The sequence below is a fragment of the Rhinolophus sinicus genome, linkage group LG05, assembly GCF_036562045.2.
Source record: "Rhinolophus sinicus isolate RSC01 linkage group LG05, ASM3656204v1, whole genome shotgun sequence".
NCBI classification, from domain to species: domain Eukaryota; kingdom Metazoa; phylum Chordata; class Mammalia; order Chiroptera; family Rhinolophidae; genus Rhinolophus; species Rhinolophus sinicus.
Window position 1 is genome coordinate 182,180,158 of NC_133755.1, and position 16,468 is coordinate 182,196,625.

Here is a 16,468-nt window from a genome sequence, read left to right on the forward strand (position 1 = left end):
CGGGCCATTAGAGCATACGGCTTTCCCTCCTCTTGTCATCAGTTCTGCTTTTATAAAACATTCATAACCAACAATACTGAGTGGACAAATACAAGTTGTACTGGGGCTCTCAGTTGCCTGACATTGGCTCTGTGCTGTTCCCGGGGAACCTCCGAGCGAGGATTTCCAGAATAATAACTCTCTTTTCCAGAGTCCTGGCACGTTACTTCAGCACCCTCATCCCCCCGCGTCCTGAACTTTCCCTCCAATGCCAACAATGGCACTGACCGGCCGGCTGACCCGGCCCCACACACATGTCATGGTTGAGCTGGTGAATCAGGTCGTTCGTGGAGGTTAAATGTTCATAGGAGCTGCCTCTGCCTTTCACTTCTCCTGTTCATTGTCTTCTGAACTTTATCTTTTTATTCCTCATATGATAACGGCTGGGAAGGGGAGATACGGACTCTTACCAAGGTGATCATGCCAAGAAGATCCTGCCAAACACCGGTGTGTCACGTGTGGTTTTCCACAGGACGGTTTCTTTTTTTAAAGCAAAATTGAAATTCAAACTTTGAAATTTGGAGGGAATTGGGAAAAGCCCTTTCCCTGTCACTGTTAACCTGCCAGCCTCCGAGGAGGATGTGGTCAAGTTGCTTTCATTCAGTCGAGCTTCTGAATGGACACACAGAGCCTCACGTGTGTCGCCACTGAGCCCAGAAAGCACTGCCCCATCTTTGCTGTCACCAAGCACCGGGACACGGGGGCAGCATCAGAGTGAAAGATGAGTCACTTGGTAACGACTAGTCAGCCATGGTCTGGCCGGTGCTCGCTGGACCTCGTCTTCCTTCACTGCGGACACAGGGCACCCGGCTGAGCCTTGCTGGCCTGGGTTGAATTCGTTCTCAGGACACAACACGGAGCACGTCTTCAAAGGTAGGAAAGGGAGACAGCTTTGTTGGTCTCTATTTCCAAGTCATGGTTCTTCGAGAAAGAATCTGCCCCTTTCCTTTTCGCCGACATTTCTAATCAATGGCGGGACATTCCATCACCACATCACATAGGTCCTATTTCTGTGTTTTCAGTTCCAGCTATTTTCACTGTGAGAGACTGAAATCTTTACTACCATAAATACCTGATAAACTACATCAAATAGCCATTTTTGTAAGGGACAAAATTTTGAATACTGGTAATCTCGTATGATCCAAACTAACATGCTTGCGTGTACATTAGTACAAACACATTCCTTACCACATTACAGTGTGGAAAAGAGAAAGAGAAAAGAAAAGACATTCCACCCGATAAGAATGCCAAAAGATAAATTTTGCACAATCGAATCTTTGTGGTCTGTAGGAGACCATCCAGAACATCATTAATATACTATTGAGCCTACATGAAATCAACAGGGCCCGAGTTCACTTTGGCACAAAGTCCCATGAAGAATGGAGAGTTTTGGGGAATGCCCACATACCATAAATAATAGTTATTTTAAAGAGCAAGGATTCTGTTCTGCTTATACTCCAGGAGAGGTTGGTGTCAGGGTTTATTTCATATTATGGAAATCATGCTGTTAGGGTCGACATACTTCTAACAACGACACCAAGGACGTAGGGAAATGAGCATGGCGCTGGAGTAACTCACCTCTCCCTGTAACGGACAGGATTTACTGATAGCCTGTTGTAGATGGACGTGGCCCTAAACAACCAGCTATTTCTCATTTCCTGAGGGGAGTTCGCTTTATTGTAATTGGAACATAAACAAGAAAGGAAACAAACAATTTATGCAAAATACATCTTAGGCAACTACTAGGAAGGATTCGTGTCAAATTAAATCACACAGTATTAACCCCCTTTTATAGATGGGAAACTGAGGCCTAACCAGGTAAAACAACCAGGCAATTGACTTGCAGGGTAAGGAGAGGAGCTGGTCCCAGGCTTCCTGAATCCTGAGTGACCAAAGGGGACGTCGTTTCCCCCTTTTCTTTCTTTCTTTCCTTTCTTTAAAAAAAATACCTGTAGAGCATGCACTGCCAAAGATGCATTGGCTCAAGTTCAATAACCTGCTCACTACGGTAATAAACTAAAAGCCCAGGGAAGCCATTAGAAGAGGGAAATGTATGTGATATTCTCGAGGGCTACGGGCAGCCCCTACTTTGCACAGCTCTGTGGTGATGGAATTCCAGCCACGCAGTGAGATCGCAGTTCTGACATGCTGCCGGGTTCCAGGTACTGTGTTTCCCCGAAAATAAGACCTAGCCGGACCATCAGCTCTAATGTGTCTTATGGAGCAAAAATTAATATAATACCCGGTCTTATTTTACTATAAGACCAGGTCTTATATAATATAATATAATATAATATAATATAATATAATATAATATAATATAATATAATATAATATAATAAATATAATAAATATAATATAATATAATATAATATAATATAATATAATATAATACCGGGTCTGATATTAATTTTTGCTCCAAAAGATGCATTAGAGCTGATTATCCGGCTAGGTCTTATTTTCGGGACACGCGGTAGCGTGGGACCCTGAAGCGGGAGGGCCGCCTGTAAATTTCATTCCGTCAGGCGCAAGGCCATGCTTCCTTTGTGCTCAGGAGGCATCAGCACCATCTTTCCTGTCACCAGACATTTGAGGACTTCCGCCTCGAGATGGGGACCAGCCCCAGTGGAACAAGACGCTCTCAGGAAAATCAAAGACCAGCTTACCTTTCCGTAGGACCCTTGTCCCAAAACCTTCAACAGCTCAAACTGGGAGGGGTCGGCCTTTTCAAACCCTTCCTTCACATGATGGCTGATGTCAATCTCCTTCACGACGCCTTCTTCCTACAAAACAGCAGTGACACCAGATAAGCACACAAGTCAGAGGGTCCGTGGAATTCACGTTTCATCCAACATGAAAGTTAGGATGAGTTGGGTATGCTATGGAATTTTAGGGTTGGAGTTTCAAAGTCATGATGTCATGTAGCCTTACATAATTAGCCTAGCTACTTGTGCTGATTACTCCATTTGCAGGCCACGTGAGCTGGTGCTTCTTTTCTCCATGGATTTTTGTCATGTGGTCTTACCAATACAACAAGGAAATGGAAAGGGACTCTCAATGAAATCCATTTTGCTTCTGAACAGTTTGGGCAAAAGTCTGGATAGGGATGGATATGGAAACTAGGGAACAAAATGGTCCTCGGAAAATGTGTGTTAATGTCCACACTGCCATGCTCGAAAGCGCCATCGGTGGGTCCCACGTGTGGAAGCAGCTTGTGCAATGCTGATTTATTTCTCTTCCTCCTCCTCCTCCTCCTCCTCCTTCTCTGTCTCCTTCCGACCATCCCTGGCATTTTTGCCACAGCTCACACAAGGAACGTTTCACTGCCACCCTAGAGATTTTATTTCAGAAGAAGCAGAAGACATGTGCTGCCAGTCCAGAAGCAAGATTCCCAACAGGAAAGAAAAGTCCCTGATCTTTGTTTTTTTTATTTTTTATACATTTTATTGGGGAATATTGGGGAACAGTGTGTTTCTCCAGGGCCAATCAGCTCCAAATTGTTGTCCTTCAATCTAGTTGTGGAGGGTGCAGCTCAGCTCCAAGTCCAGTCACCGTTTTCAATCTTTAGTTGCAGGGGGCGCAGCCCACCATCCCATGCGGGAATTGAACCAACAACCTTGTTGAGAGCTCGTGCTCTAACCAACTGAGCCATCCGGCCGCCCCTCCAGAAGCTCAGCAGCAGCTCATTGTCTTTGATCTAGTTTTGGAGGGCACAGCTCACTGGCCCATGTGGGAATCAAATCTGCAACCCTGTTGTTCAGAGCTCGCGCTCTAACCAACTGAGCCATCTGGCCGCCCCAAAAGTCCCTAATCTTTAAATTGAAACATGAACAGGAAGCACTAGAAACATTCATCAGAGAACTTCCTGTCCCCAAAGGTGTATTACTTCACTTGTAAAAGGCGATGCCATCTGCCCAAATGCCAGCAATTGGAAACTGGAGAGTTGGAAAGTAGGGTGTTTCCTGACATTAGAGCCTAACTGGTCTTTCAGGTTATCTCTGGCTTCTCCGGGATTGTCCTGCAATCCCTCCGTCCATCTGACTGTTCCTCCCTGCTTGTACTTTTGCCACTGGTTGGATATAGGAAAACGTCAACCTGGACTGGCAGAAAAGCTCTAAAAATAGCTGTCAGCGATTGCAAACTGTGTTCTGGGCACCCAGGGCTTTTCATAGATTATTTCTTTTCTTCCTTAAGAAATCCTATGAAGTAGAGATTTTGTCCCGATTAAGGTCACACAGCTATAAGTGTTAGAGTTGGGCTTCTAACCAAGGAGTACTTTAAAGCCACACATGTCCTCCCTATATTTAAATCTAAGGGCCAATATTTTCCAAAGAAATCATAATAGCAATAGTTTACAGTGGTATCTAAAATGTTTGAAAAATTCAGCTTCTCAAAAGTTACAAATTTTATCTCCATATAACCAATATGGGACGCCTTTAAGGGTAGGCAAGGTCATATGTGCTGTCAAACCTCACTCAGCAGGTCAGTGGCCTAAGCAGTTACCATTTGCTTTTTTTATTGCGATGGTTAAAGGAAACACTTCAATGTCTGCATCTGCAAGGATTATTTACCATTTTTGGAAAAACACTGGTTCTCGTATTTGTAAAAATAGCGAATATTGCCAGCCATGATGGAGTCTCTTTGGTCCGTTCATAAGGCTTGTATAAGCGCAGTTAGGAGACAATTGCTTTGCAATTACTTCCTGAATAAGTCAGTAAGAATGCTGGGACCAAGCCAGCCAACGTGCATTCTGCTTAGATCAGAGTTTTGGGGTCACATTGGAAGCCCCTTCAGCTTTTACTGTGGCTTTCTGGGGCTGCAGGACCCTTTTAGCCATGGGACAAATCTTTCCATCTGTAACAGGGAAAGAAGGGTACGGAACCTTGGGGCTCATGGTGTCACCTGGCTTTCTGACGGGGAACAGTCTGCAGCGCGGCTGTGGCAGACTGATTCCCCACTTAGAACACAAGGCCGAAAGCTGAAGTTCAAGAAAATTCTCCGAGTCCCCACAGAAACATAAATGCATATGTTGCCTTTTCCTCCTGGTGACTTTCCAGAAACGGAAGATGATTTGCCACTCAAACAAGAATAAAAGGCCCCTTGCCTGTTACAAAGCTCTTCCCGGGCAGTGGGCCCGTGGCCATCCTCTACCTACACCCCTGCACAGCGCGACTCATCCAGAACCCCAATTTCTTCCTAACATATCTTCAACCACGCAGCTGTGTTCATGCAACACCTGTGTTATGAAAAGGTGACGTTCAGCCAGTCACAGCTTTCTGTGACTTCATTTTGGTCCTGTGAACACATTAACGTCATGCTGCTGAATAAAATGTCAGATTCAACACCATCCAAAGATGGGGCGTGGGGTGGAGGGAGAATGTGACGCCAAGGAAAGGGCTATGGAGGCAGGTGACAATGGGGGCAGGGACTCTGCCTCTGCTGGTCTCTTCCCTGAGCACATTCCACAGCACACGTGTGCATTTACCGAAGGTTTCCAGACCATCCCTATTCTTCACTTGCTCTTCTTGGAGGTCCAGAGGCTCAGAACTGGGGTAAGTAAGGTCACTCAACCCGCTGGGACGGCAGCGGCCGCCTCTGCCTCTGCGAACCGGTCATCACAGGTTTGTCCAGCTCTGGGTGGGAATCTCGGGGCTCCCTGCCCCCTGTGCACGGTGCCCCAATCCTGGAGGTGGGGTTCACGCCTTTCTAAGAACACTGGGGTGAGCATCCCGCTCCTCTCTTCTCCGGTCCCTGCCCCCAACCCCATCTCAGTAGTTCACCTTCTTGAGTCATCGCCTTAACATTTCAAATCAAAGGTTTTGACACAAATCTCTCAACATTTCAAGTTTTGTGTGGATTCTTGCTGTCAAAGTATTTAGAGCCAACGTACCCAAAGCACACACCGGATTTCATCTCCGAGAATGGCACTGAAGCCTCAGGGTTATTCCCTGATATGACTGCAGTGCCGTTCACTTCCCACTTAAAGAATAAGGTCTTAATAGTGAAAAATTTCAACTGCTGGCAGATAAAGAACCAAGAGTGTCACACTGTCGATTTTAGAGTTCTGCATTCATACTGACGTTTTGGCTTGAACTTGCCTGAGGATACTTTGCTCTTCTCTTTCCCAAGAAGTTTAAAAAAAAAAAAAAAAAAAAAAAGAGGAAGGAAAGAAAAAAGGTCTGGGATCCAGTGCCGACTGCAGAGGTCTGTGTGCACAGAGAACATCTAGAAGGAGGCGGGAGGGGAACATGCCCAGGCACGTCTGCTTCTGTTTCTGGGATGGTCCCATTTTCTGGATCATTTCATAATTATTGCCCTAAAGGGCAACCAGAATTAAAATATCATACATGCCTTATTTTGAAATAATTGCCTTTTTTATGGGGCAGGTCGTTTTATCTAGAACTCTGGGTTTTAATGCCATTCCCCTAAGAAAATAAGGTCTGTTCCCAAATTCTCTACCTATAGTACTAAACATTTGGTTTCTAGCGTGATTCCTGTGAAAGGGTATTTTCTTTTTAATAATTTGGGGGAAGAGGCTGGTATCATGATCTGAGGCTTGTTCCTCAGGCAAGTATTTGAAACATGTTCTAATGTGAGAGATAGAAACTGGAGAAATAAATTGCTTGGGTGCCATTTTGATATGAAAAAATAATTTGTGACAATGAATTTTTAAATCCCCGTTGAACTGTATTTGAAGTTCTGACTGATTGGAGACATTCCCGGGCAGGTTAACTAGCAGCTGTCGTGAGAGGCTGGTGAGTTGGAGAGATGGTGATGAAAAGGGGCCAGAGGGAGAAACTCACAGCTGTTCACCCTTCTCTGCACCGAAGTCACCTTCGTAGGTAATTTCCTCTGTTCTGAATCGTCTGCTTTCATGTTTTTAAAAGGAGAATATTTATGATGCATAAATGCAAATTAAGTTGTGAATATTGATGATAAAGACATAAAAAATAAAAGTTGGGCAAATGCTAGCTTTATCTCCATAAAAAGGGGAGAGGTCATTCTAGAAATCCCCGATTCCCATGTAGGATATCAATTTATAGGAAGATTATGGAGATTTGAAGGGGGACAGGGACAGGTGTACCTCTGGAGGTCTCAGCTTTATGTAGGTAGGTAAGAGGTCTACTGGGAGCCAGCTGGGGATTGGTCACCTGTGCCCTGCCCTGGGGGGTAATGAGTTCACGAACCCCAAGTTCACCAGCTTTGCCAACTGCCCTCAAGGGGAAAGTTGGCTTCAACTGTCTTCTCACCCTGGGTTCTTCCTCTAACACAGATTTTGGCCTGTGGGTATTTCCTTCTAACTTCCCAATTCACCCATACATTTAAATATTTTAAAAAGGATATTTTATCCAGTACTTCTAATTGTTTTTAGCAAGAGGGCTTGCCACATTGTGGGGGCAGAGCCCCAGAAAGTAGTTTCCAGGCTCTCGGCCTCACATAGACAGGTGCTGGCTCAGGTAGTAAATGGCCACCAACTGTGATTGGATGGCCATCAGCTGTGGCTAGTTGGCCGTCAGCTGTAACCAGTGAGCCATTGGCCACTAATATAACTGCTGTGGCTACGCTAGGAGAGAGAGAAGAGAGAGAAAGAATGGGGCTAGCAAGAAGATGGCGGCTGGGCTGGCAAGCGTGGATGGCAGTTTGAGGACAGTGTGGATCCAGCCTCCAGTGAGAGTATAGTGCCGCCAGCGAGAATATAGTGGTATGACTCCCCTACCTATGGCTCCGTGGGTGTTCCTTTTTGGCCTCACCATATCCTGCGTTCTTGTATGGGGAGCGGGAGCAGAGACCCTGCAGGCCTCCCTGCACGACAAATGGCGCAGCGAGCAGGGTCTCCCGCACGACACACATCTAGTCTACAGTTATTGCTAGAAATGGAAGTTCAGGAATGCTTTCCACATGGAGAGCTACCACGTAGCTTTTGTGGCTCCTGTGGGGGGAAAGACAGGAGCAGACCCCCAAAGAGGTCCTCATGGGAGGGACGTCTCCCAGGGGCCTGTCGCTGTCTAACGCTTCACTGCTTGTAGTTTTGGGGTCTTCGTTACCAGCCAAGCAAATGGCACGAATGAACATACGCTGTGCACTACGACATCCTAGAATGGGTGTTTTTGTACAGATGACCAACATAAAGTAAGAATAACCAGACACTTGAGCCCTGGACTCTGGGAACCAGGAGGAAGCTCCTCCTTTCAGACAGGCTGGCGGCTTCTCCGAGAGAACCCCGGCAGCTGAGCCAAGAGCAGATTCTGACCTCCCGGTGCCTACACTCGCACTCCAGACAGCACCACTTCCCTCTAGCCAGGCCTCAGGAGGTTTGGAGAAGCAGCGGTCAATGAATTCCAGTGTCATCTCTGCTGTTTAAATAGCCTTTACGCGTCTCAGCAAATGCGTCTGCTTTCACGGCTGTGAGCAATTGTGAAATGGAATTATAGGACCAGCTGCACTTATCTAGTCATTTCTTAGGAAACTATTCCTACAAAAGCTTTCCTCTCCATCTCTGATGGGCTAACTAGAGGCTGAGCCTCTTAGGACGGTGGCACCACTCCCCACAAGTGTCAAGCTGGTTCCATGGGCACTTGCTGGAATTCAGACAAAAGGTGGCTTATTTAAGAAGAATGAACTCTCCATAAAATCAGGAGTCAGAGAAGCAGGAAGGATAAGGGGCGGGGAAGAAACAGGAAAATACTGGGTGAGATATTCAGACGGAGGCAGTAGCTCTGAAATTTCAGGCGTGTAACACACCACCCCTGAGTAGGAGGGAAAGACCTGCTCAGCTGGCCACCCGAGGTCTGTCCTCCACCCCTGGTAATTTTCAGTGCTTGAACTACAGATATATTTGCCATGATGCCGACTGGATGCAGCAGATTTCCCAGAGGAAATTTCTCATCTTTCCAGGAATATGGCTTTTCCTTTTTCTTACCAAAGAAAGTGATTCCACACCAGGGAGCCGTCATTGAAGCGGCTCACATGCAGTGAGAAGCAGAAAGGCGTGCGTTGGTAGCTGAGGGCCGGATTCCACCTTCAGAAAGAAACCGTACGCTGCTCACCGCAGCCCTCAGAGGTGCAACTGGGCTAAACTCGGGGTTCTTAGGTCACAGCACCATAAGAAGGGGCCGTGGAGGATGAAGGGAGGGGGGCTGATGAAGAAAAGCTCCAACAGTTGTTTTCTTTCTTTGCCTTTCTATCCAAACTCTTGCCTTTCAACCTCCTCCACTCCTAATAATTTTGGTTATTAAGGCAAGATGAATTTTCCCTCCATTTTTAAATGAAAGCTCCACCCTCACTGTTCCTGTCTTTCTCCGCCCCCATTGCCTATTGTTCCCCCAAATAATTTTCCCTTCCATCCTTCTGAAAACCTGTCGGTCTGCTGGTGTTTTTATAAATCACACTCTATGCAGGTCAGGCTCCCTGAGAGCTGGGATTATTAGCGGTGACGGCAGAGGGACCGCGGGTGTGCTTGGGCCTCCCTCACACGGATGGATTTGCAAAGGGTGGGGGACGGTGTCCCACAAACACAGGCTCCCAGGTTCTGACAGCCACCATCCTGGGCGCGGGTGAATTCTAGGAGGTTCCCTCAACCCCTGAGCTCCCCGAGAGAGCAACAGATAGCAGGTCTTCAAATACTGTGGTTTTGTTCACTGACGAGATGCTGCAGGAATCTAACTCTCGTTTCCATCAATTAGCCAAGAGTAACACTGGTTTTTTTTACACGTTGTTTCATCGCAATTCCAAGAACCCATTGATGACGTCAAGTGAGGACGGATTGTACTATGAAAAGCCAACCGTGAAGGGACAGTGACAGCGTGAGGCTCTGGCATCTGATGCTGTGTTTTACATGTTGACCATCTCATCTTGAAAGCTGCCTTCAGTGCTGGGCTTTATAGAGTCATTTCTAACAGGAGGGGATCAGGAACCTGTTACCTATTGATGCAAATGTGTTAACATGGACGGAAGAACCTCCCAAGAGCCTCAAAACTGGGAAGGGTGGGAAACGCACGCCGTTGGTCCAGCCGCAGAGGGGTGTCCTGACGGAACAGACAGCTTTGTCCGTGACAACGTCTGTTCCGGGCAGTGGGCTGTGTGCCCAAGGGGGCTCAATAAATCCTATTCTTCAGCACAACTTTAAGAGCACTGTCAAGGGAGACCCGGCAGAGGGTAACGCAGTGATAGCTGGCTGCCCGCCTGGTGGGACCGCCAGGCAGTGCTCACACTTCTCTTTCCCTCCCGCACACTCAGAACACGTCCTCTGTCTTTGGGATGCACAGTAGGGAAAAAGGATGCTCCCAGGGGAGAGAGACCTGGTCTCAAAGGCTGTAAAAGCCCAAACGGAGACCTACACGATGAAGCCCACGGGATCAGTATAATCAGGGAAATCACAGTCACGCCCCAGGGACATCTGCGGGGACGAGCTTCCTAATTTTTCCAGAAAAGGGAAGATGTCAATGACCTCAATGTCATCTTCTCCAAGACTTAATCATTTACATGTTTCTGACCCGATAGCCTAGTTTGTTTGTTGTTTTTCCAAGTCAACATTTTGGTAAACGTTTTGTAACTGTCTCTATCAGAACAAGTGTGGCTACCTGTGGGGCTGCTGATAAAGCGGAGTAAGGAAAGGCTGAATACCGGGCAGTCAGGACGCTGTGCTCACAGGACTCCTCACTCACACTGGACAGCGCCGTTTCTCGCCTCTGTAACTACTGGCCATGCGACGCTGGCTTCCCCGCTCCCACGACCGCCAGTCATGTGAGAATGTGCAGGCCGTCGTGAGAACAGCCAGAGGTCCGTTCTAACGACTGCTCATGGTCAGCGCTGGTCCCTCTCACATGACAGGTGGCAGAGTCATCACAAAACTACATACTCAGAGGCAGAAGACTAACTACGAGTATCATCCCAGAGGCTTCATTTATTTTTCTCATCAAGAGAATTCAAGGTGTGGTTCTCCAGAACCACCAAGAATTTCTTTACATTCGAGGCAGGTGGTCGGATGGGTTTGAATCTTCCAAAGGGCACAGACTATTCTCAAAGATAGTGTGAACGCTCAAAGCCTTCATGGATTGTTTTTCGTTTCCCTTGCCGTATTGGAAGGCCATCACTGTGAATTTGTCATTGGAACATTCAAGACAAACTGTCATGACAGTTACAGATTCTCTAGCCCTCAACTGGCAAACTAGACCTAAAAAGTGATTCAAGGGTGAATATCAAACTATTGGGCAGAACCATGGGCTGCATGAATTCCAGCATTCAGACGTTCACTGGGAGACACCAGTGTGACCCATTCTGCTATTTAGTGAGCAGAGAAAGGTGCACACACAGGACACACATAGCATCTCTGAGCAACACCTATGTAAAGAAAGGTAATTTGGGTTCTCCAAAGAAAAAGGTGCTTAATATAGTTTTTTTCATGGTCCAACAAATACACAGCAATAGTTACTAAAACCAGTTGCTATGACTAGGAAAGTCTTACTCAAGAAGGTCTATATTCACAGCTCTTCCCCTGAAAGCGGCGATGGAAAGTCCCCCCAACCCCCATAGAAGAGATGCAGGCGTATGTTTGTGACCTGCAATGGGGCAGGAAAAGCAGAACCTTTAGGGTGTAGAGAAGGATGACTTCTTCAAATTGATAACATCTTAGCAAATGTGAATAATTTGCAAGGGGATCAGAAGGGGCCACTTGGGTGGGAGGATGATGGCAGCACATTTAGCACATAGGCAAGTACGCAGGATGAGGTCATGATTTGGGGAAAGTAACTACCCTATCAGGAATTTTATATTATGATACAGAATAATCAACCCCAGTGCCCAAAAGGATCTAAAGAACCACTGAGTCCATGTTCTAGAAAGAGAAATGGCACTGTGACTGGTCGTATTGGGCAGACTGGCAGGCACTGTGTTCTTTTGTTCCACACACACCCCCCCTGGTCAGACAACAGGCTCAGGCGTCCAAACCTTCTGACCCAGGGATCTCCCTCCTCAGACTTCATGAAGAAAATCTGAATACGAAAGCTGTTTGTTACAATGTCTTTTATGAGAGTGAAGCAAGGGGAAACAATTTAAATGTCCAGCAAACATGGGAAAACGAAGTAGATGCTGACACCTCCACCAAATGAAATTTTATGTAGGCATTAAAAGTGATTGCGCCGTTTACACTTGCCCCCAGAATAATGAAACCCTTAGGGAAACGAACTTGTACAGTATCCGTGTGCTGAAAACGACAGACTGCTACGAAACGAGAGAAGGAGAGAGCTAAATAAATGGAGACGTGCGGTGTTCACAGATCAGAGGACTCAACACAGTAAAGACTTTAATTCTCCAAAAATTGATCTGTACGTATAACGCAATTCTTATCAAAATCCGAACAAGGCTTTTTGTAGATACAGAAAACTTTATTCTACAATTTATATGGAAATGCAAAAGACCTGGAGAGCTAAAAAGAGTTTTGAAAAAGAATGACAAACTGGGCGGGATTATTACTGCACGGGTGTTACAATGTAGCTGCAGCGATCAGGACAGGTGGTATTTGTGGACAGACAGATGCATAGACCAAAGGAACAGAAGAGGGGCCTGGAACAAATCTATTCAAATATACTCAACTGATTTGTGACAGGGATGACAAAGCAATTCAATGGAGGAAGGAGAGTCTTTGCAAGAAATGGTGCTGGAGCACTGGACCGCCAAAGGCCAAAAGAGAAAAAAGACATTTGATATAAATCCTGGACCAAGTTCTTGGAGAAAAATTCTTAAACGTGACAGCAAGAGCATGATCCATAGAGGAAAAAATATGTTAAATTAAACTCTAAATGTTAAATCAAAATTTAAAACATTTGCTCTGCAAAAATTCTGCTAAGATGAAAAGAGAAGCTACAGACTTAGAGAAGTATTTGCAAACCCCTTATCCAATAAAGGTCTTGTATCTGTAACATATAAAGAGTTCTCAAAACTCAACGGTAGAATAAAACAACCAATCTAATTAAAAAGTGGGCAAAAGAGATAAATGGTCATTTCACAAAAGAAGATACACAGATGGCAAATAAGCACATGAAAATATATTTCACATTGTTAGCCATTAGAGAAATGCAAAACTACAGTTAGATATCACTACATACCTATCAATGACTAAAATTTTAAAAATAATGATAACATCAAATGCTGGCAAGGATGCAGAGAAACGGGTCTCAAACGTTGGTGGTGGGAATGTCAAGTGGTACAGCCACTGGAAAACAGTCGGGTACTTTCCCATCAAACGAAACCTGCACCTACGTTACAGCCAGCGGTCGTGCCCTTGGGCATTTGTCCCCGGGAAATGAAGACCATCTTTTACACAAAAAGCTACATGCGATGGGTCCCAGGAGCTCATCGCTTAACACCGCAACTGGAAACAACCCAGACGTCCTCCAGTGGGTGAATGGTTAAGCAAACTGGGAGACCATCCCACAGCAATACACGGGAACAAGCCGCTGACACGCAACTTGGATGACTCTCCAGAGAATATGCTGAGTGATGAAAGCCAAACTCAAAAGATTGTATTTATAGAATTCCATTTGTATAACGTTCTTGAAATAACAATATTATAAAGAAAAAGACCAGTGGTTGCGGAGGTAAGGACGGTGTGTGTGTGTGTGTGTGTGTGTGTGTGTGTCCCTAAGAGTAGCAGCAGGGGTCTTTGTGGAGATGGAACAATTTTGTGTCTTGACTGTGGTGGTGGTTACATGAATCTGCACACGTTATGAAATTGCGTAGAACTAGGTGTGTGTGTGCACACGCGCACACATGCACACGCGCACACACATGCACACACACACGCACACCCATGCACACGCACACATACACACATGCACGCGCACACGCGCGCACACATGCACATGCACACACACATGCACGCACGCGTGCACACACACACGCGCGCACACACGCACGCACATGAAACGGGAAATCCAAGTAACTACTGATGGCATCAAACACAAATTCCTAGTTTTAATATTGTACTATAGTTTTGCAAAATATTACCAGGGTAACTGGGTGAAGGGCAGACAGGAGCTCTGCACTAGTTCTTGTAACTTCCCGCGACTCTGTAATTATTTCAGAATAAAAAACAATTCATAAGTGATTTTGAAGTCTATTCGGCAACGTTGAAAGAGCCTTGTTAGAATGTTTTAAAGAACTCACTAAATAAAATTTATATATGATGGTTACCATGACATTTAAAAGATGTGGGAAAAATATTACGGGAAATAATTTGAGATATTAATGGTGACAATATTAGAAGACTATAAATGGTTAATTTTCTTTCCTTTGTTTTCCAAATTTTTCTATATAGAAATATGAAAATGATCAATGCGACCCAGGCTTCTATATGAGCACATTTAAAACAATAAAGTCACCTCACTAACCTCCTATGTGGGGTTCCTACGTTCAGCCACTGCTAGCACCTCCAGCTACACTGATACACAATGCAAAGTGTAAGCAAAATACGCTGAGCTAATTAACCAAATACGATTAAATACCTGGCTGCAAGAAACGAAAAGACGGAAGCGAACATCAAATAATTTGGAGACCATTTCTGGATGCGATGAATCAACCTGCCATTTGGTGAAAAACAAAGGCTCAATATTTTTAAAGCTATCACAATTTTATACTCAACATGCAAGATTCATCTTGTAGATTAACACAGAATTTCTAATCAGGTACAGATGGTAAACATAAATACATGCATATGGAGACCCACACAAGCTTGCCAGCCTGGCAGGCAGCCAGGGCGCTAATAGGTTTTCTTCCTGGGAGGTGGGGGTGTTTGGGGGTGGGTGGTATGAATTTACTGGAAACTGACAAAAGAAAAAAACTGGTTTAAAGTGAAAGTAGAGATGACTGCTAGAGCTGTTTAGAATGAGTTAAGTAATACATTTATTTCTCTTAAATAATTTTGCAGCTATAAATATGAAGTGCTTAAATTCTTTTTCTTGAATAGTCATGAGTAATAATGAGTGAAATGAACTGTAGTCACTTCTGTAGTGTGTGTGTGTGTGTTGGATTAATAACCGCTTAATCGTTGAGGGGAGGTCCCATGTGAGTGATGTCCCTGTGAGGCCAGTGAATAAATGTGACACCTGGGGGGATGGGAGAGAACCGTTTCTGTCAATACTTTGATCTCAACGACTTTTCCAGTTTCCAGCGGCTAAAAGTAGGTCATCCCCAGTACCCTGAGGGAAGCTTGCCGACTTGGCGATCAGTCTCAGGACACGTGTGACGTGTAGTGGCCCTGCTGCATACACGATTTTTCCTATCGCAATGGTTCTCAACAATAACACTCAAAGACAGAAAGCTACCATGAACTTCAGAACTAAGTTTAAACAATTTCAGTGGTAATGTGCAGGTAATCTCTTACTAGTTTCCAAAATTGTTAAAAAGATGAAAGTTTTGGACAAAAACCTCATTCAAAGGAGTCAGCTGAATAACCGACCGTCCCCTGTTCATTTTTTAAACCAACTTAGTTGACATCTTAAAAGAAAAAAAAAATCAGATACGGCTTCAAGATTTCAAATCCCCCCACCAGCCCGCCCATCACATTGTCCTCGACCCCCCCAGAGCTGTCAGGCTGGGAGAACGTGGCCCAAAAGACCAACTCAAATGGAATTAAGCTAACTGTTGAAATCCACACATATGTTCGTTTTGCCAATCAGCTACAAATTACAGATCTCCACAGTCACGGCACAGATGCAGTATTTCAAGCGAGGTGACAAACTGAACTGGTTTGCACAGTACAGCACCCTTTTCGGCGCTCTTACAGCTCACTGCCACCACATTGCCACTGTTGTCCCCATCATGGGACACCAAGGCTCCTTGGAGGCATCCAGACAACTAGAATTTTACTCCACAGTAGGTGGATTTCCTCTGCCTAAAGTGGCCTGGGGTGCGGGGTGGAAGCTCGCCAAACTGGCGAACGCTTCTTGGACAAATCAGAGGTCGCGCACAGGGTGGCTCGGGATCAATTTCATTATCAGTTGACCCCCCATCGCCTGGCCCCTTCGTGTGAACCGCTGTTCTGATCTCGGTGGACCCTCCTACCTGGCCAGTGCCCAGCACGCAGTATTTACTAGGTGAGTGTTTGTACAGGAATAAAGGCAAGCTTGTGGGTGGTTTAAAAAGCATGTCACACCCTCACGTTTGGCATCCACAGGACGTCCGGCTCAAAGCGTCATCTGCGGAGCCACACGTGTGCATGGTCACGCCCCCGTGATGACAGGTCATCCCATGGACGGTCTAAGACGTGGACTTGGGAACTGTTCACACTCTTGGAGTCATTATTTGTATTACACATAATTTTTAAACTCAAAGAAACCATAAGCGTTTTTAAAAGTCTACCCTGGCTTGGGGTTTGGCCAAAATGCTTCAGTCACGTTCAACAATTCCAGTATCTGGCTGCAGGTCGAGACCA

At 45.5% G+C, this 16,468-nt stretch overlaps 1 protein-coding gene across 6 annotated transcripts in view; it reads right to left on the minus strand.

The window, feature by feature from the left end:
• Window positions 1–16,468, minus strand: part of RPS6KA2 (ribosomal protein S6 kinase A2) — a 299,944-nt gene that overhangs the window by 76,887 nt on the left and 206,589 nt on the right. For all 6 annotated transcript variants that reach the window (XM_074333812.1, XM_074333813.1, XM_074333816.1 and 3 more), the window contains one exon: window positions 2,706–2,822. In XM_074333812.1, coding sequence (XP_074189913.1) covers window positions 2,706–2,822 — 117 coding nt within the window. The remainder of the gene's footprint in view (window positions 1–2,705; window positions 2,823–16,468) is intronic.